The sequence below is a fragment of the Monodon monoceros genome, unplaced genomic scaffold (assembly GCF_005190385.1).
Source record: "Monodon monoceros isolate NGI ecotype Baffin Bay Population unplaced genomic scaffold, NGI_Narwhal_1 Super_Scaffold_13, whole genome shotgun sequence".
Taxonomy (NCBI): Eukaryota; Metazoa; Chordata; class Mammalia; order Artiodactyla; family Monodontidae; genus Monodon; species Monodon monoceros.
The window spans coordinates 42,566,567-42,586,645 of NW_021703769.1; the positions used below are offsets into that span (position 1 = coordinate 42,566,567).

Consider the following 20,079-nt stretch of genomic DNA (forward strand, 5'->3'; position numbering starts at 1 on the left):
TTTTTATAAATCTCTTTAATGGCATTCAATCTGTTAAGATATCACACACATAGAGCCTCTGGAAAGCCTACCGTACATAGACTCATGCGAATAAGAATAAATAGTTCTGCCTCAGAGGACCCCTTGAAAAGGTCTCAGGGACCCCGGGGGGCTCCAGACCACGCTTTGAGGATCTGACAAACTGCAAAGGGTGGAAGCTAAGTTGTGAGAAAATTAAAAGCATTAGTCATAAAGAAATGATTTAGTATCTATTAAATCAAGTGTGTTAACACATAACAACAATCTGATTAAGATTTCAAAACACTGACTTCCGAATTTCCAATTTGAAATTTCAAAATACTGACTCCTACAGCAATTTCAAAGAGTGTGTTCCACCAAAATATTTTGGGTGTGTGGGGGTTATAGGATGTACCTAATAACACGTTACCAGCTCAACATTAAGAAACGTGTTTAACTGCCACATTTTCCAAACCTGATGCTGGAACCTCTTACTCCTGACACGTCTCTTAGCTCAGAGACCAGACACTCAAGGAAGACAGGCCCAGGGTGCATGTGGGCAAGATGTTTTGTTCCTTTACGTTTTTACCTGGAATGTTGTAGGCACAACTCAGCCTAGGAAGGCAAATTTTGCCTTGACTTTGAGAGCATTCAGAAGAGGCACAGAAGTAGCTAATTGATATAAAGTCTAAAACCTTCCTGGGACTTCCCTGGTGGCGCAGTGGTGAAGAGTCTGCACTCCCAATGCAGGGGTCCCGGGTTAGATCCCTGGTCAGGGAACTAGACCCCACATGCATGCTGTAACTAAGGGTTTGCATGTCACAACTAAGAGTTTGCATGCCATAACTAAGGAGCCTGCCAGCCACAATTAAGACCCGGTGCAACCAAATAAATAAATAAATAATAATAAAGGGAAAAAATAAAAACCTTCCTAAAGTGGGCTTCGGAAACAAAGACAAAAACTGAGCACAACAGAGCTCTCTTAACAACCTGACTTTTTCTTATTGAGTCATAACCCACAGACCACAAAAGCGAACAAGTTGATGGTTTTTAGCATATTCACAAAGCTGTACAACTATCACCACTATCCAGTTTTAGAACTTCATGCCCCCCAGAAAGAAACCCCCTACTCAGTAGCAGTCACTCCCTATTTCCCCCTCCCTCACTTTTATACTTTTTGTCTGTATAAATTTGCCTGTTCTGGACATTTCTTGTAAATGGAGACATACAATATGCGGCCTTTTGTATCTGGCTCCTTACAATTAGAATACTATTGTCCGGGTTTATCCATGTTGTAGCCTGTGTCAGTACTTTTATCACAGTGTAGTAGTCCACTGTATGGCCATGCCACATTGAAAGACACCTGGTTGTATTCACCTTTTGGCTATTATGAATAATGCTGCTATGAACATTCATGCACAATTTTTTGTATAGACGTATGCTTTCTTTTTTTTTTTTGCGGTACACGGGCCTCTTACTGTCGTGGACTCTCCCGTTGCGGAGCACAGGCTCCGGACGCCCAGGCTCAGTGGTCATGGCTCACGGGCCCAGCCGCTCCGCGGCACGTGGGATCCTCCCGGACCGGGGCACGAACCCGTGTCCCCTGCATCGGCAGACGGACTCTCAACCACTGCGCCACCAGGGAAGCCCTCTTTTTTTTTAATTTATTCGTGTATAGTTGATTTACAATGTTGTGTTAGTTTCAGTTATACAGCAAACTGATTGTTATACATATATTCATTCTTTTTTAGATTCTTTCCTCATATAGGTTATCACAGAATATTGAGTAGAGTTCCCTGTGCTATACAGTAGGTCGTGGTTGGTTATCTATCTTATGTACAGTAGTGTGTGTATGTTCATCCCAAACTCCTGATTTATCCCTCCCCCCCTACTAGAAGTATGTTTTCATTTTTCTCAATATAAACCTTGGAGTGGAATTGCTGGGTTACACGGTAATTCTATGCTTAACTTTTTGAGTAGTTGCCAGACTATTTTCCAAAGTGGCTCCACCATTTTACTTTCCTACCAGATGTGATGATGAGGTGCTGCCTCGGCATTTTACAGTATGACAGCCCTGCTCGCATTCAGAGTCTGGGCATTTAGATAAGGACTCAAGCTGAGGATTCCCAACCCACGTTCCCACTTTGCTTTTCCCAGTGAAAATAACCTTTTAAAATAACCACTTAGAATTGGGCCTGAGACCACCTTGTAAGTACTAAGTGCTTACTGCCCTGCTCTCTATCTCCTGCTTGCTGGCAACCTGTGACAGAGGACTGCTCTTCCCCCCAGCCCCCATTTCTGTAAGCAACAAGTCTTGTGACTTTACCTACTGCATGTGGGTGTATTGCAACTGTACCTTCAATCAAAGTGATCCCAGGGTGTGTCTTTCCCCAAAGTGGGAGCATGGATGCCGACCCCACGTGGGTGGCTTGTGCCTCCTCTTTCAGCTGGCCATAATTTGCATATTCTTAATTTAATACACTAGCTTCTCAACATAGCAGCATATGAGGGTTCCAGTTTCTCCATATCCTCACCAACACTTGTTCTCTGTCTTTATGATTACAGCCATTCTAGTCGGTGTGAAGTAGTATTTCACTGTGGTTTTGATTTGCATGTCCCTTATGATTAATGACGCTGAGCAACTTTTCTGTCTGTCTTTCTGTTATTTGGATGTAAGAGTTCTTAATACATTCTGGATACTAGACCCTTATCAGATTTATAATTTACAAACATTTTCTCCCATTTTGTAGATTATCTTTTTTTTTTTTTTTGCAATACGCGGGCCTCTCACTGTTGTGGCCTCTCCCGTTGCGGAGCACAGGCTCCGGACGCCCAGGCTCAGCGGCCACGGCTCACGGGCCCAGCTGCTCCGCGGCATGTGGGATCTTCCCGGACCAGGGCACAAACCCGTGTCCCCTGCATTGGCAGGCGGACTCTCAGCCACTGCGCCACCAGGGAAGCCCTGTAGATTGTCTTTTAACTTTCTTCATTATGCCCTTTGATGTCCTTTGTCCAATTTACCTATTTTTTTATTTTGCTGCTTGTACTTTTGGTGTCATTTCTAAGAATCCATTGCCAAATCATGAAGATGTACTTGTATATATTTTTCTAAGAATTTTATAGTTTTAGCTCGTACACTTAGGTCTCTGATCCACTTTGAGTTAATTTTATATGTAGTGTGAGGTAGGGATCCAACTTCATTCATTTGCAAGTAGATGTCTAAGCGTCTTAGCACCGTTTATTTATTCTTTCTCTATTGAATTGTTTTGGTACACTTTTCCTTTAAAAAAAAAAATCAGTTGACCATATATGACACCAAAACCACAGGCAACGGGGACTTCCCTGGCGGTCCAGTGGTTAAGACTCTGCGCTTCCAATGCAGGGTGTGTGGGTTCAATCCCTAGTCGGGGAACTAAGATCCCACATGCCACACAGTGCAGCCAAAAAAAATAAATAAAAAAAATAATGAAAAAAATTTTATTAAAAAAAAAAGCACAGGCAACAAAATAAAACTGGACTTCATGAAAATTAAAACCTTTTGTGCGTCAAAAGACATTATCGCAACTTCCCTGGTGTTCCAGTGGTTAAGACTCCGCGCTCCTCACACAGGGGCCCCACGTTCGACCCCTGGTCAGGGAACTAGGTCCCGCATGCCTTAACTAAAGATCTCACATGCTGTAACGAAGATCCTGCATGTGGCAACAACAATCCCGCATGCCGCATCTAAGGCCCAGCACAGCCAAATAAATAAATAATTTTTAAAAAATCTACTATCTTAACCATTTTTAAAATTAATTAATTAATTTATTTTGGCTGTGCCGGGTCTTAGTTGTGGCACGAGGGATCTTCATTGTGGCATGAGGGATCTTTAGTTCCAGCATGCGGGATCTTTTTAGTTGCAGCATGCAGACTCTTAGTTGCATCATGCATGAAGAATTTAGTTCGCCAACCAGGGATAGAACCCAGGCCCCCTGCATTGGGAGCGCAGAGTCTTACCCACTGGACCACCAGGGAAGTCCCTAAATAAATATTAAATAATTTTTTTAAAAAAGACATTATCAACAGAGTGAAAAGGCAACCCACAGAATCGGAGGAAATATCCGCACAAACTACATATCTGATAAGGGACCAATATACAGAATAGAGAGAGAACTCCTAAAACTCAACAATAAAAACACCAAGCAACCCAGCTCCATAATGGACAAAGTACTTGAATAGACATTTCTCCAAAAGAAGACATACAGATGGCCAATAAGCACATGAAAAGACACTCAACATCACTAATCTTTAAGGAAATGTTAATTAAAATCACAGTGAGATATCACCTCACACCCATTAGAATGGCTACTATTAAAAAAAAAAAAAGAAAGAAAATGGTAAGTGTTTGTGAGGATGTGGAGAAACTGGAAACTTTTACACCGTTAGTGAGAATATAAAGGGGTGCAGCTGCTCCGGAAGACAGTATGGTGGGCCCTCAAAAAGCGAAACAGAATCACCTTATGACCCAGCAATCCCACTTCTATATATACACACAGAAGAACTGAAAGCAGGGCTTTGAAGAGATTATTCGTATACTCATGCTTAACAGCATTATTCACAGTAGCTAAAAGGTTGAAGCGATCCAAATGTCCAAGGACAGATGAATGGATAAACAAAATGTGGTATATACATACAGTGGACTATTATTCATCCAGCCTGAAAAAGATTCTGACATATGCTACAACACAGATGAGCCCTGGAGATATTAAGCCAGTCACAAAAAGACAAATATTGTATGTTTTCACTTACGTGAAGTACCCAGAGTATCAAATTCAGAGACAGAAAGTAGAATGGTGGTGGTCAAGGGCTGGGAGAAGGGGAGAATGGGGAGGTAGTATATAATGGATATAGAGTCTCAGTTTTACAAGATGAAAGAGTTCTGCAGATGGACTGTAGTGACGGTGGCACAATGATATAAATGTACTTAATACCACTGAACTGTACACTTAAAAACAATTAAGACGGTAAATTTACATTATGTGTATTTTACCTCAATTCTTTTAAATTGGGAAAAAAATCAATTATAAATGTGAGGGTTTATTTCTTGATTCTCAATTCTATCCCACTGCTCTGTCTGTCCTTATGCCAGGACCACACCTGTGGCTTTGTAGTGAGTTTTGAAATTGGAAATGTGAGTCCTCCAACTTTGTTCTTCTTTCTCAAGATGTTTTAATTAATCCTGATCTGTTGCATCTGCATCTGGATTTTAAAATCAGCTTGTCAATCTCTGCAAAGAAGCCAAATGGAATTTTACTGGGGACGGCAATGAGTCTGTAGATCAGTCTGGGGAGTCTCGCAATCTTTATTTTTTTGGCAGCGTGGGTCTTTGTTGCTGCACGTGGGCTTTCTCTAGTTGCGTTGAGCGGGGGCTAATCTTCGTTGTGGTGCGGTGGCTTCTCTTGTTGCAGAGCACGGGCTCTAGGCACGCGGGCTTCAGTAGTTGCAGCACGTGGGCCCTAGAGTGCGTGGGCTTCAGTAGTTACGGCGCATGGGCTCAGTAGGTGCAGCGCCTGGGTTCTAGGGCACATGGGCTTCAGTAGTTGTGACACACAGGCTCAGGAGCTGTGGCTCGCGAGCTTAGTTGCTCCACGGCATGTGGGATCTTCCCAGACCAGGGATCAAACCCGTGTCCCGTGCACTGGCAGGTGGATTCTTAACCACTGCGCCACCGGGGAAGTCCCTGCAATCTTAACATTAAGTCTTCCAAGCCATTAACAGGGGATGTCTTTCCATTTTTAGGTTTTCTTTCTCTCAACAATGTTTTATAGTTTTCAGAACATAAGTCTGTGTCTCTTTTGGAAATTTGTTCCTAAGTATTTTATTATTTTTGATGCTATTTTAAATGGAATTGTTTTCTTAATTTCATTTTAGGATTGTTCATTGCAGGTATACAAAAATACAACTGATTTCTGTATATTGATCTTTATCCTGCAACTCTGCCGAACCCATTCATTTGTACTAATACATTTTTACTAGAATCCTTAGGATTTTCTAGGTCATGTCATCTATAAGTAGAGATAGCCTCCCTCCTTCCTTTCCAATCTGGATACCTCTTATTTCGTTTTCTTGGCTAAATGTCCCAGCTCCATCAGTACAATGTTGAGAAGAAGTGCTGAGACATCCTTTGGACAAAGCAGCAGGTTAAACACAAGCTGGGGACACTCTACAGAACAAACCCAGTTTCAACAAATACACTGCAAGGCAGACAAATTAAAAAAGAGGAAACGCTCATAGATTAAGAGAGATTTAAGAGATATATTAACCAAATGCAACTAAGTTTCTGAACAAACTATTTAAAAAAATTTTAAGGCGATTTGTACACTGCCTGAAAAACTGATATTACAGAATTGTTAATATTTTAGAGGTCATAATGGTATGACCCTAATCTTTAAAAGTATCCACTGAAATATTTACAAATGAAATATTATATTTGACATTGGCTTAAACAATCTGGGAGTGCTGGGGGCATAAGGGAAACAAGACCGGCCAGGACTTGGGCTTGAGGACTGGTGAAGCCAGGTGATGGTATGTGGAAGAAGTTCATCGTAACAGTCATTCAATTTCCATATATAAAGTTTTCTACAATAAAAAAATTTTAAACGTGTCCTTGATAGCTCAATCAGGAGACACTGGCTTCTTCTGAATTTCTAGTTTTTAGTGTAACCCGCTCCCAGAACTAGCCCTGGGTGATGCAGTGGCAGCACGTTTTATTTTTGACACTGCACTGTAACTGGGGAACCTGGAGGGAGGAGGCCTCCAGCCCTGCATCACTGACAGTCCCACCCACAGCGTCTGGTACCCGCCTTGTGCCTGGAAGGAAGGCCAGGCAAACGTGTGCCTGAAGATGCTCAAGTTCTGTCATCGTGGAAACTTTTCAAACACAAGCTTAATTAAAAGATAAATGGCAAGTGAAATACCATTTTTATGGGAAAAAATGTACAATGTTTAGAAAGATATATGTCTCCTTGTATTTTCTAAGTTTCTACAACTAACATCTTATTTGTGTAGTGAAAATCATAAACAGGGAATTCCCTGGTGGTCCAGTGGTTAAGACTCTGTGATCTCCTTGCCAAGAGCCAGGGTTCAATCCCTGGCCGGGGAGCTAAGATCCCACAAGCCTGCAGTGCGGCCAAAAAAAAAAAAAAAAAAATTGGCTTCAGGAATAATAAACAACCATTTTAAGTAAATATTTTAAAAACATTATAAACAGATAATGCATATTTATGGTATAAACATTCCCTAAAATATTTACTATCTGTAAGAAATATACAGAGAAAATGTTTCAAAAACTGAAATGCTTTAATACGACTGTAAACTCCACTGTTCTGTGGTCCTTATAGACATGTTCTAACATTCACAGTCAGTAAATGAAACTCAAATGACAAATCACCTGGGAGCATAACCTCCATCTTTTTAGATAACTGTGAGCCTAAGGTTCTTATTTGGGTGAGTCAATTTTTTTTCCAAGTTTTTATTGTGCCAACTGAAACTACTTGTCCCAGATGCTTGGCTCCCCTAAGTCCTGGAGGGGAGACAGGAGCCCCTGTGATGTCAGGGCCTGACAGCCACAGGAGGCTCTCACCACCCTGCTTCCAACAAAGCCCCCAGAGCACCTCCCACCCCAACACCAAAACCAAACAAAAGCAAAGGCAGGGGCAGGTGCTGGGGGAAGGAACGACTCTGGTGAGGACCCTTCCACATACGTGCAAAGGGCAGGGGTGCCGCCCATTCACACTCTAGAAATCCTACACTGAGCGTCCAGTGCAGGAGGGAGACAGTGTCCACAGAGGGGGTACACACACAGTAAACAGACACGGCCTATTCCAGCTCTGCACTAAAACTGCAAATCAACCGTGAAAGGGTGAGGCCTCTGAGTGAACAGCTGTCAAAGACGAAGTTCAGGCACAGGCAGTGTTTACTCTGAGTAGGGGAGAAAGGGCAATTTTATAACAAGACGGCAGGACCAGTGTCTTGGGGTGGGGGAGGGGAGCTGGCAGTGGGTCACTGGCTCAATAAAGTGGAGAGAAATGGGACGATACCAGCCATTTCTGCCACGTGGTAAACCCGCCTGGGGTTGGGGTACAGAGTGCAAAGGTCTAGAAGAGTCAAGCCTTGGCATCACAACGCACCCAGTCCTTGCCCTCCAATGCATTAGCTCCCATCCACTCGTGCTTTCTCCCCTTGAGCAGGAGTGTCGCCCACCAACCCATTCTCCCCGACGCCCAAGCCATTTCTCCCGTCCCAGATGGCAGCGCTCACCTCTGCAGGGCCTGGATTAAGACTCAGTGCCCACGAGAGGCCACCTAGCATCCTGTCCCCAAGGACCCATACCTGATAGATGGCTTCGTCACAGGCGTTCTGAAGGCCCAGGTTCACCATCGTGTTCTGTAGTGTGCGGCCCATGTAGAATTCCAGGGAAAGATAGTAGATGCGCTGAGGAAGCAAAAGGAAGCATCTTAGACTGTGCATTCCACCCCACACACGAGAAGAGTCCGGTGCCGAGAAGACCTTCTTAGGGGCTTCGCTCAGTCAACCCTGCACTTACCTGCACATCCCTAAAATGGGCTCACTCCCTTCAGCCTTGGCCAACCTCAGCTTTCCAGAGGCAGCCCCGTAGTGGGGGCCCTTCGAAAGTAGTCTGTTCACTGCCCTTCTGGAGTCCCCAAGGGGATGGAAACGAACCACTGCCTGAGGTAGGGAGGCAGGGAGGGGCAGTAGTGGGGAACAGACTCCCAGGACAGGCAGAGCCAGGTCTGAGCTTGGCGGGGCCTCTTCCCAGCCACGCCCTCGAGGAGGAGACCACATCGCTCACAAAGGGGTGAAGCAGCCCTCAGGATGAACAGCTTCTGATACCTGCACTAAGTACTCAGTGCAAACAGCACGGTCAACACAACGGGATAGACGGATGGACACGTCTACTTCCACCTGCTGACTATTTGCTGGCTTTGGGGGACTGAGAGGTAAACCTCCATGTAAACGAGGTGACGACCACCAACACTCGCTGGGGGCCACGCAGGGTTCAACACTTCCCGCGCCTGGTGCCATCTGCCCACACGACCACCCAATGGGCCACGGGAGGCAGTGGCAGAGCTGAGATCTGGCCCGCAGAGTCCTGCTCTCATACAGGGCTCCATGCTGCCTCCAGCTGTCAAGAGTAAGGCGTTGGGACTTCCCTGGAGGTCCAGTGGTTAAGGCTCCACGCTCCCAATGCAGGGGGCACGGATTCGATCCCTGGTTGGGGAGCTAAGATCCCTCATGCCGCACAGCACGGCTAAAAAAATAAAATAAAACTAGAACTCTCAAAAAAAAAAAAAAAAGAGTAAGGCCTTGATGAGAGAAGGGAAAACGCTTCCCTACAGAAGAATTCTGATTAATAAACGCAGAAGGAATGGGAGGAATGGAAAACCACCATGAGAGCAGCACAGGAACAGCTGCGCAGGTGATCACCGTGGCTCTAGGGACTGACTGGATATTCTGCACAGCCCTCCAGGTGTCTCCCCCCAAATAATCTTAATCGCCGTGGTGGTTTTAGCAGATGCCCCCAATTCTCTGATAGCCTTCACTCCAGGAGGTGGTGTGGTACTCAACCCCCTCCCGCTGAGGGTGGGCTGGTCATGGCAACTCCCTTCCGACAAATAGTCTGGAAAGGGAAAACTGCAAATTCACAATTTTGGATTGTGACGATACCTTCCCCACATGATCAAGGTTAACTTCCCCAGTAACAGGTCAGGTGATATGCTGTCATGAGAAGGGGACCTCACCTCCACGGTTTTCTTTCCAAAACTCCCAACCCCAGACTGACGGTGAGAAGCATCGGTCAGACCCAAAGTTAGGGACATCTGTGGAACTGCCTGACCAGCACCCGTCAGATCTGTCAAGATCACAGAGGACAAGGAAAGACCAACAACCACTGCAGATAGAAGACTAAGGAAATAGGACGACTAAATGCCCTGAGGACCCTGGATTAGGTCCGGGACAGAGAAAGGCCATCAGAGGAAGAACTGACAGGAAGTGCTGAGCCAGCGCTAACTTCTTAGTTTTGATACCTGTGCTGTGGTCACTCAGGATGTTACCATTGGGGGCAGCCGTGAAGGGCACGTGGGCATGCTACACTCTATTTGCAACCCTCTGTCAACCTAATATTGCCTCTAAGTAAAACGTAAAAGAGCAAAACCAGGCCTTGAAAAGGTGTGTGTCTGTGAGCTGTGCACGTGCACGATGATGAGAGAGCACGTCTCGGTCTCCAGTGTGAATCCAAGGGAGAGCGCTGGCTGTGCTACGGTTTTACCTTTCCTATAAAATTTCCAAAATATGCAATCTAAAAAATCTATTTCCCTATGGGCTGCAGAATGCAGGGAGAAGAAAGGCCTGGATTCCTTCTCCTCAGGTGGCAAGAGGGCTGCTGGGGCCTGTGCACTTCACGGAGACACCTGCAGAGGGCGACCTGCTGACGCCCGCACCAGCAGCTTCTGGAACCTACCATGTGGGCAGAGACGCTGAAGGCGCTTTCTTATACCTTGTTTAGAATTCTGACCAGCAGCTGACCAGAAACATCTGAGCAAACCTGGTGACCATCTGCCAGCCAACAGCCGTTTTAGTGGTGCTGCCCTTTGGGTTTTTCCGGCAGCATTCACACCATCACTTCACACTTCACTGTAGTTGTTCTTAACCTACTCTCCTCAGAACCAAGAAGCAGCCTGAAAGGATGGGCCAGGTTGAAAGAGGCTCCCAACTTGCAAAACACACAGGCAGGGGACCTATGTGTATGGAGAGACATCCCATGTCAATGGATTGGAAGGCTTAACGCCGTGAAGATGGCAATAATCCCAAAATGATCTACAAATTCAACACAATCCCTGTCAACATTCCAGCTGGCTTCCTTGCAGAGTGACAAGCTGATCCTAGCATTCAGATGGAAATGCAAGGGGTCTGGAATAGTCAAAACAATCTTGAAAAAGAAAACAGAAGTGGAGGACTCACACAAGTCTCAAGCCTTACTACAAAACTACTGTCAGTGAGACTATCCTGGCATAAAGAAGGACACACAGAGCAATGGAATAGCACAGAGAGTCCAGAATAAACCCTCACATTTATGGTCAACTGATTTCCAACAGGAGTGCCCAGATAATTCTGTGGGGAAGAACAGTCTTTTCAACAAATGGTGCTAGGACAACTGGATATCCAGAAGCAAACGAATAAAGTTGGACTCCTCTTTCATACCATATGCAAAAAATTAATTCAAAATGGATCAAGAACATAAATGTAAGGGCAAAACTATAAAACTCTTAGGAGAAAACACAGGGGTAACTCTTTGTGACCTTGGATTAGGCAATGGTTTCTTCTGACATGACATCAAAAGCACAAGTGAAAAAACAGATAAACTGGACTTCATCAACATTTAAAACATTTGATACAATTAAGAAAGTAAAAAAGACAACCCACAAAAAGGGGGAAATGTTTTTTAATTGAAGTATAGTTGATTTACAATATTAGTTTTAGGTGTACAACATAATGATTCACAATTTTGATCGATTATACTCCATTTAAAGTTATTATAAAATATTTCCCTGTGCTGTACAATATATCCTTGTAGCTTATTTATTTTATACATAGGGGTTCGTACCTCTTAATCCCCTACCCCTATCTTGCCCCTCCCCTCTTCCCTCTCCCCATTGGTAACCACGTTTGTTCTCTGTATATTCAAGCCTATTTCTGTTTGGTTATATTCATTCATTTTATTTTTTAGATTCCACATATAAGTGATAACATACAGTATCTGTCTTTCTCTGTCTGACTTGTTTCACTTAGCATATAATACCCTCCAAGTCTATCCATTCTTCTTGTTATGGCTGAGTAATATGCCACTGTGATACACACATCACATCTTCTTTATCCATTCATCTATTGACGGACACTTAGGTGCTGCTATGAACACTGGGGTGCATACTTTTGAACTAGTGTTTTCATTTTCTTTGGATGTATATTGTTTTATGAGTAGTATTCCACTGTGTATATTGACCACATCTTCTTTATCCATTCATCTGTTGATGGTCACTTAGGTTGCTTCCATATCTTGGCTATTGTAAACAGCGAAAATATCTTTTCAAATTAGTTTTTTCATTTTCTTCGAATATATACCCAGGAGTGGAATTGCTGGGTCATAAAGCAGTTACACTTTTGAGTTTTTTCACGAACCTCCATACTGTTTTCCATAGTGGTTGTACCAATTTACGTTCCCAGCGTAGGAGGGTTCCCTCTTTTCCATATCCCTGCCAACATTTGTTATTTATGGTCTTTTTGATGATAGCCATTCTGACAGGTATGAGGTGACATCTCATTGTGGTTTTTTTTTTTTTCTCATTGTGGTTTTATTTGCATTTCTCTGATGACTAACAATGTTGAGCATCTTTTCATGTGCCTGTTGGCCATTTGTATGTCTTCTTTGGAAAAATGATTATTCAGGTCTTCTGCCCATTTTCCAATCAGTTTTTTTTTTTTTTGATATTGAGTTGTATGAGCTGTTTATATATTTTGGATATTAACCCCTTATTGGTCGTATCATTTGCAAATATTTTCTCCCATTCAGTAGGTCTTGTCTTTCGTTTTGTCAATGGTTTCCTTTGCTGTGCAAAAAAAACTTTTAAGTTTAAATTAGGTCCCATTTGTTTATTTTTTATTTTGTTTCCTTCACCTTAAGATAAAAAAAAAACTGCTAAAATTTATGTCAAAGAGTGTTCTGCCTATGTTTTCTTCTAGGAGTTTTATAGTATCTGGTCTTACAGTTAGGTCATTAATCCATTTTGAGTTTATTTTTGTGTATGGTGTGAGGGAATGATCTAATTTCATTCTTCTACATGTAGCTGCCCAGTTTTCCCAGCACCACTTGTTGAAGAGACTGTCTTTTCCCCATTGCATATTGTTGCCTCCTATGTCCTAGATTAACTGCCCATTAAGTGGATGTGTTTATTTCTGGGCTCTCTATTCTGTTCCACTGATCTATGTGTCTGTTTTTGCACCAGTACCATACTGGTTTTTGTTAGTTAGTTTGTTTGTTTATTGGAGTATACTTGATTTACAATGTTGTGTTAGTTTCAGGGTGATTCAGTTATACATATATATATTCTTTTTCAGACTCTTTTCCCTTATAGGTTATTACAGAATATTCAGTAGAGTTTCCTGTGCTATACAGTACGTCCCTGTTGATTATCTGTTTTATATGTAGTAGTGTGTATATGTTAATCTCAAACTCCTAACTTATCCCTCCCCCACCCCCCTTACCCCTTTGTTAACCATAAGTGTGTTTTCTATGTTTGTGAGTCTGTTTCCTTTTTGTAAATAAGTTCACTTGTATCATTTGTTTTTAGATCCCACATATAAGTGATATCGTATGATATTTGTCTTTCTCTGTCTGACCTACTTTACTTAGTATGATAATCTCTACGTCCACCCATGTTGCCGCAAATGGCATTATTTCATTCTTTTTTATGGCTGAGTAATATTCCATTGTATATATGTACCACATCTTCTTTACCCGTTCATTAGTCAGTGGACATTTAGGTTGCAGTATCATACTGTTTTGATGACTGTAGCTTTGTAGCTTTGTGACTGTAGTCACAGCATGATACCTCCAGCTCTGTTCTTCCTGGAGAAAATATTTGCAAATCACATAGCTGGTAAGAGATCTGTATCAGGAATATATATATACAATTCAATAATAAAATGACAGCCCAGTGGTAGGTTGGGCAAAGGATCTGCACAGACCTTTCTACAAAGAAAATACAAATTGCCAATAAGCACATGAAAAGATGACTAACATCATGAATCATAAGGGAAATGCAAATCAAAAGCACAATGAGATGCCACTTCACATCCACTGGTACAACTATGATTAATAAGCCATCAGATAATAACAAATGGTTAGCAAGGATCTGAAAACTAGCTGATGAGAATGTAAGACGGTACAGCTACTCTGGAAACCAGTCTGGCAGGTCCTCAAAAGTTAAACAGTTTACCATTTGGCCCAGCAATTCCACTCCTAGACATATATCCAAAAGAAATGAAATCCCGTGTCCACTAAAAGACTTGTATTTAATAGTCAAAAGGTGAAAACAACTCAGATGTCCACCAACTTATGAATGGATAAATAAAATGTGATATACCCATACAGCGGAATATTATTCGGCCATAAAAAGGAATCAAGTACTGATAAAGCTACAATGAGAATGAACCTAGAAAACATTATGCTAAATGAAAGAAGCCAGTCACAAAAGACCACATATTGTATGATTCCATTTATATGGAATATAGGTAAATCTACAGAAACAAAAAGTAGATTAGTAGTTGCCTAAGACAGGCGGACAGGGAGTTTAGGGTGGGTAACAGCTAAAAAGCGTGGGGTTTCTTTCTGGGGTAATGAAAATGTTATAAAACTGACTGTGGTGATGGTTGCACAAAACTCTGAATATATCAAAACCACTGAATAAACTGTATACTTTAAATGGGTAAATTGTATGGTATCTGAATTTTATCTCAATAAATATTGTATGTAAGATAGAATACTTCCACTTGTAAAGGTGGTAGGATAAAAATGTCTCTACCCACTTCTCCCTAAAACTCACTGACCCTAGGAAAACAGAGGTGGAAACTGAGGGAGGCAGAACTCAGCCAGAAACTGCCCCTTGTAACACTTCACCACCAAGCTGCAGGAGAGGGATGAGGGTGACTGTCCACTGCTGGTCTCTGCCTTCTGAGGCTGATGAAGGGACAAAGCACTTTACACTCACATGCGTGCACACATGTCTACACCCACACGTGTACATGCATTCACGCCCACGGCGCACACTCGCTCACACCTGTGTGCGCATGCACACACACACACACACACCACAAAACTGGGAACCAGGAGGGGCTGCTCCCTCCATGCTGCACACAGCAGGCCCTGCCCCATCATCCAGCTGCAAGCAACTGGCTCAGGAAGAAACCCCTCCACTCAGAGATGGAGCTCAGGGTCTACACCCTGAGAAGAAAAACAGGACAGACAGGAAATACAACAGACAAAGAACACCCAACATTTACCAAGGGCCACATGAAATCCATACACACAGACCCATCTAAGACATCAAGAAGCACTGATAAGGTAACAAAGGGACTCAACCGAGCATGGGAAAGAAGTAAAATAAATAAGAGATAAAACCGCCACAGAAATGGAGGCAGCACTGAATGCAGAACAGCGGCACAGCTGAAAACAAAAAGCTGGCTGGAAAAGTGAGCAAAGTGGGGGAAAAGCATGAAGAGGACTGGAGAGAAAAATGCCCCATACAGAAGACAAAGAATACTTAACATCCGCATAATCAGGGTTCCTGAAGAAAGAAAAGGAAAAAATGTTAAAAAAACTTTTCAATATGTAATTTAAGAAAACTTTACATCTATATTAAATCTACAAATTGAAAGAACATGCTTACGCACACAAAAAATTCCAGTGTCCTTTAAATCACAAACACGTCGCCGTGTAACGAGTGATTCTGCAGAGCTGCCCTCTGCTCCACCACCGCTGTCACTGCTGCTCACGGCCCACTGCTTCCTCCTGACTTTTCACTGTCCTGGACACTATTTACTCTATACTTGAACTGATTTATTATTATATGGGGCTCCCAAAGCACGGTACCACACCTCCCTCTAGATGGGGCTTAGTAATCAACGTGAAAACACACTGAGACGACAACACCCAGCTGTCCGAGAGAGTGAGTGAATGTTTTGAGCAGCCATTCCCTTCTTCTAGGCACACGTGAAGGCCATGCCTATTTATGGGGTTCTCCCAAGAGGTTTTATAAAAAGTTGGCAGGGCGTGGAGCAACAAAGCCCGTGAGCCACAACTACTGAGCCTGCGCATCTGCAGCCTGTGCTCCACAACAAGAGAGGCCGCGACAGTGAGATGCCCGTGCACCGCGATGAGGAGTGGCCCCCACTCGCCACAACTAGAGAAAGCCCGCAAGCAGAAACAAGGACCCAACACAGCCAAAAATGAATAAAGAAAGAAAGAATGAAAGAAAGAATGAATGGATCAGATTCATATTTAAAAAAAAAAAAAAGTTGTCAAGGGACTTCCCTGGTGGTCCAGTAGTTAAGAATCCACCTTCCAGGACTTCCCTGGTGGCGCAGTGGTTAGGAATCCACCTGCCAATGCAGGGACAAGGGTTCGAGCCCTGGTCCAGGAAGACCCCACATGCCACAGAGCAACTAAGCCTGTGCACCACAACTACGGAGCCTGCGCTCTAGAGCCTGTGAGCCACAACTACTGAGCCCTTATGCCATAGCTACTGAAGCCCGCACGCCTAGAGCCCATGCTCTGCAATAAGAGAAGCTACCGCAATGAGAAGCCCACGTATCGCAATGAAGAGTAGCCCCCGTTCGCCACAGCTAGAGAAAGCCCGCGCGTACCAACGAAGACCCAACGCAGCCAAAAATAAATAAATTAATAAATAAATAAACTTTTTTTAAAAACCTTTAAAAATAATTTAAAAAAAAAAGAATCCACCTGCCAATGCAGGAAACACGGGTTCCAGCCCTGGTCCAGGAAGATCCCACATGCCGCAGAGCAACTAAGCCCGTATGCCACAACTACGGAGGCTGCGCTCTAGAGCCTGAGAGCCACATCTACTGAGCCCATGAGCCACAACTACTGAAGCCCGTATACCTAGAGCCTGTGCTCCGCAACAAGAGAAGCCACTGCAATGAGAAGCCCGCTAGTTGCAACTAGAGAAAGCCCAGGAGCAGCAACGAAGACCCAAAGCAGTCAAAAATAAATTAATTTATTAAAAAAAAAAAAAGAATCCGCCTTCCAATGCAGGAGACGCAGGTTTGACCCCTGGTCAGGGAACTAAGATCCCACATGCTACAGGGCAACTAAGCCCGTGCACTGCAACTACTGAGCCCACGCACTCTGGAACCTGCGCACCACAACTAGAGAGAAGTCTGCACGCCACACTGAGAGATCCCGAGTGCCGCAACTAAGACCCAACACTGCCAAAAATAAATAAATAATATTAAAAGAAAAAAAGTTGGCAGGTCAGGGATATGATCAAGATGTTTTTATTTTGCCTTTAACTATAAATATGTATTTTAAAAGTTGTAGTTCGATCTTTCTGCTAAAGTTTCCAACTTTTAACTAGCACTATGAAAATAGCTTGATTATCTCTTTTTCTAAGAGATGGGTGCTGAGGGATAAAATGCTGGGCCCAGTCTTAAAGCCTCTGAATCTCTTTCATTTTCCTCCCAAGTTCAACATGGGTGTCCAGGGTTCAGCTGTGTATTTAGTTCTGTAAGCCTGCCTGGGCAGCCTCCTGCGGCATCCTGAACAAGAGGGCAGCAGGAGCAGCATGGCATCCAGGGTCCCCCCCAGCACTGCCCGCTCAGAAAGGACCGACCACGGTCAGCTCTGTGCCAGGCACCGCTGCAGACTGTGCTTGGCTGGAGCTCTGGACTCAGGGTTTGTGCCTTGTTTGCTGTTGCCGTTTTTGTCTGTGTGACTTGAGAACTTTTATTGTTTCCTCACATATGTTGATTTTGTTTTCCCCAGTTTCCTTAAGATGGTTCAGCGTGAAACCATCAAACTGAAGAAGGCGCTTGAGAAGCCGGCCAATGACATGCACAGATTTTGAACCACGCGGACTGGGTCCCATCCTGGCTCCTGCAGCGGCCGGTGGGGCGACCTGGTCACTTTATGTCTCTGATAGCACCATGCCTACCTGGGACTCGGCAATGCTGGTCCCCTCACCTGGCCAGATTTTCAGGGAGCGGTGTGGAACCTAAAGAACAGGGTGACAATCCTGGAAAAAAACCACCTTCAAAGGGCCAGCTCCTTGCCAGGCGCAAACTCTGCCGCTTGATGACCAAGGCCATCGCAGGCCCGGCCCAGCCCCTTCCTACCTCTCCAGCCCCTCCAGCCTCCCCAGCGCCATCTGTGCAACCTTGGACAGGGCCTCCCAGCTCAGGGGTGCCAATAGAGAACCAGATGTTCACCTGCTTGAGCCTGAGAACAGCAGAGACCCCTTAACCTTGCCACACAGCTCTGGGGGGCCGTCTGCAGGCCTGAACTAGGTCACTGATCTTTCTTGCAGAGTCCCTTCTTTGCAATATGGCTGTAACAAGTGTTAAATGGCCTAGAAGCAGCCTTAAGTTTTTTATAAATTGAGTTTATTTATTACATGAAAAGCCCACACCAACAGGTAACATCACAGAAAAGCATAAACAAAGCTCTTTGACAAAGATGAAAATATGATCAACACAAACATTATACAACATATTACTCTTCTAAAGAATCTTAGGAGTTAATGTACTCTGTGAAAATGGAGTTTAATGTCAATAGGTAGAGCCTCATTTTGCTCTCTATACAACCGAGATTAATACATAGAACTGGACTATCAGAGACCTCCAATTTCTTTTCCCTCTCCTAAAAGTGTGTTTAGAGTCCTTGTTTAACAGAAGGGTCTGAACACTCTGCAGGAAAAGGAAAGAAATAACTTTCAACACTCAGGGCACTGAAGCACAGACTGGCGCAATCGACTTCACCACCAGCAAGAACCTGATTCTACAGGCAGATCTGGCCAGGAAGGTGTCCGCCTGCGCCAGGAACACGCAGCCTCACTCCTCGTCTATCAGATTCTGTCGGTGCCGCAGCGGCGTCTTAACCCACGAGCTGCCCTCTCGCAGCACAGCGTGGCTCCCGCCAGCCAGAGCTGGCCCTGACATGACACAGGGACACTGACCACTGACCCAACACAGAAGTCAGCTCCGCTGGGCCCCCCAGCCTCTACAAAGGCACTGAGGTCACCTCCAGCCTGCCGCCCTGCCCAGGCAGCTCAGCGAGAGGAGGGCTGCTGGGGGGAGGGGCCCTTCCACCCCTGTCCTCACTGAGCACGTCCCCGTGTACACGCCACTGCGTCTGAGGGGCTTTTTGGAGGAAACAGCTTTATAAAACCACTACAGTGCTTGTGTGAGGATGCTGAGCATTATCTACCACACCTCTTAAGGCCCAACCTATGAAGTCACACTCATACTTTCTTTCAGAGCCAAGTGCCAGGGAACCTTGGCTTCCCCTAACTGGTGGGTTGTGTCTCAACGTGGACCACGAATGTCGTTTTTTATATTTTAGGTACTGGTACCTAGGAGTAGAACACAGGTCTGTTTGCACAAAGTCAACTTGGAAAATGTAAAATATGATAAAATTACAGTATTTTATCCCTGTAAAATCTACAGGGATTTTACACTCAGAGATCGCTTAGTTCTGCAGGAAACAAATTCACTTTGTGTTACATGATGTCAGTGTCACAGTCCTCTGCCTCCCACCTTATGTGCCATTAAGCTCTACAAAGCGTCTACTCACCCCATCCCAGAGCCAGATAATCATGGAGGCCACCTTGTCCCTGACAGATAGCCAGAGCCTAATCAATTTATAGTAAGTGATCTGGACCATGTCAAACTACACTTGTGACTCAGTGTTATAAGTCAGTGTTTTCAACAGAGCTACTTTCACCTTTAAAAAAAACAATGGTGTTTCAAGGCTGAGAAAAGACACTCAGCTAAAACTGAAATTACATATAATTCCTATTCCAGAAGATCCTGTTGAAGGCACTGTTAACCAGACTTTTTTTTTTTTAACATCTTTATTGGAGTATAATTGCTTTACAATGTTGTGTTAGTTTCTGCTGTATAACAAAGTGAATCAGCTATACGTATACATATATCCCCACATCCCCTCCCTCTTGCGTCTCCCTCCCACCCTCCTTATCCCACCCCTCCAGGTGGTTGCAAAGCACTGAGCTGATCTCCCTGTGCTATGCAGCTGCTTCCCACTAGCTATCTATTTTACATTTGGCAGTGTATAATGTCAATTGTCAATGTTGCTCTCTCAGTTTGTCCCAGCTTACCCCTCCCCCTCCCCGTGTCCTCAAGTCCATTCTCTATGTCTGCATCTTTAACCCTGTCCTGCCCCTAGGTTCACCAGAACCTTTTTTTTTTTTTTTAGATTCCATATATATGTGTTAG

The 20,079-nt window shown here is 44.1% G+C and overlaps 1 protein-coding gene across 2 annotated transcripts in view; it reads right to left on the reverse strand.

The window, feature by feature from the left end:
• The window catches only part of PYGB (glycogen phosphorylase B), a 53,346-nt gene that overhangs the window by 26,613 nt on the left and 6,654 nt on the right, over positions 1–20,079 (reverse strand). For both annotated transcript variants that reach the window (XR_003793190.1, XM_029220895.1), the window contains exon 2: positions 8,368–8,469. Coding sequence is in view for 1 of the 2 variants with exons in the window: in XM_029220895.1 (XP_029076728.1) it covers positions 8,368–8,469 (102 nt within the window). In the remaining variant the exon portion in view is untranslated. The remainder of the gene's footprint in view (positions 1–8,367; positions 8,470–20,079) is intronic.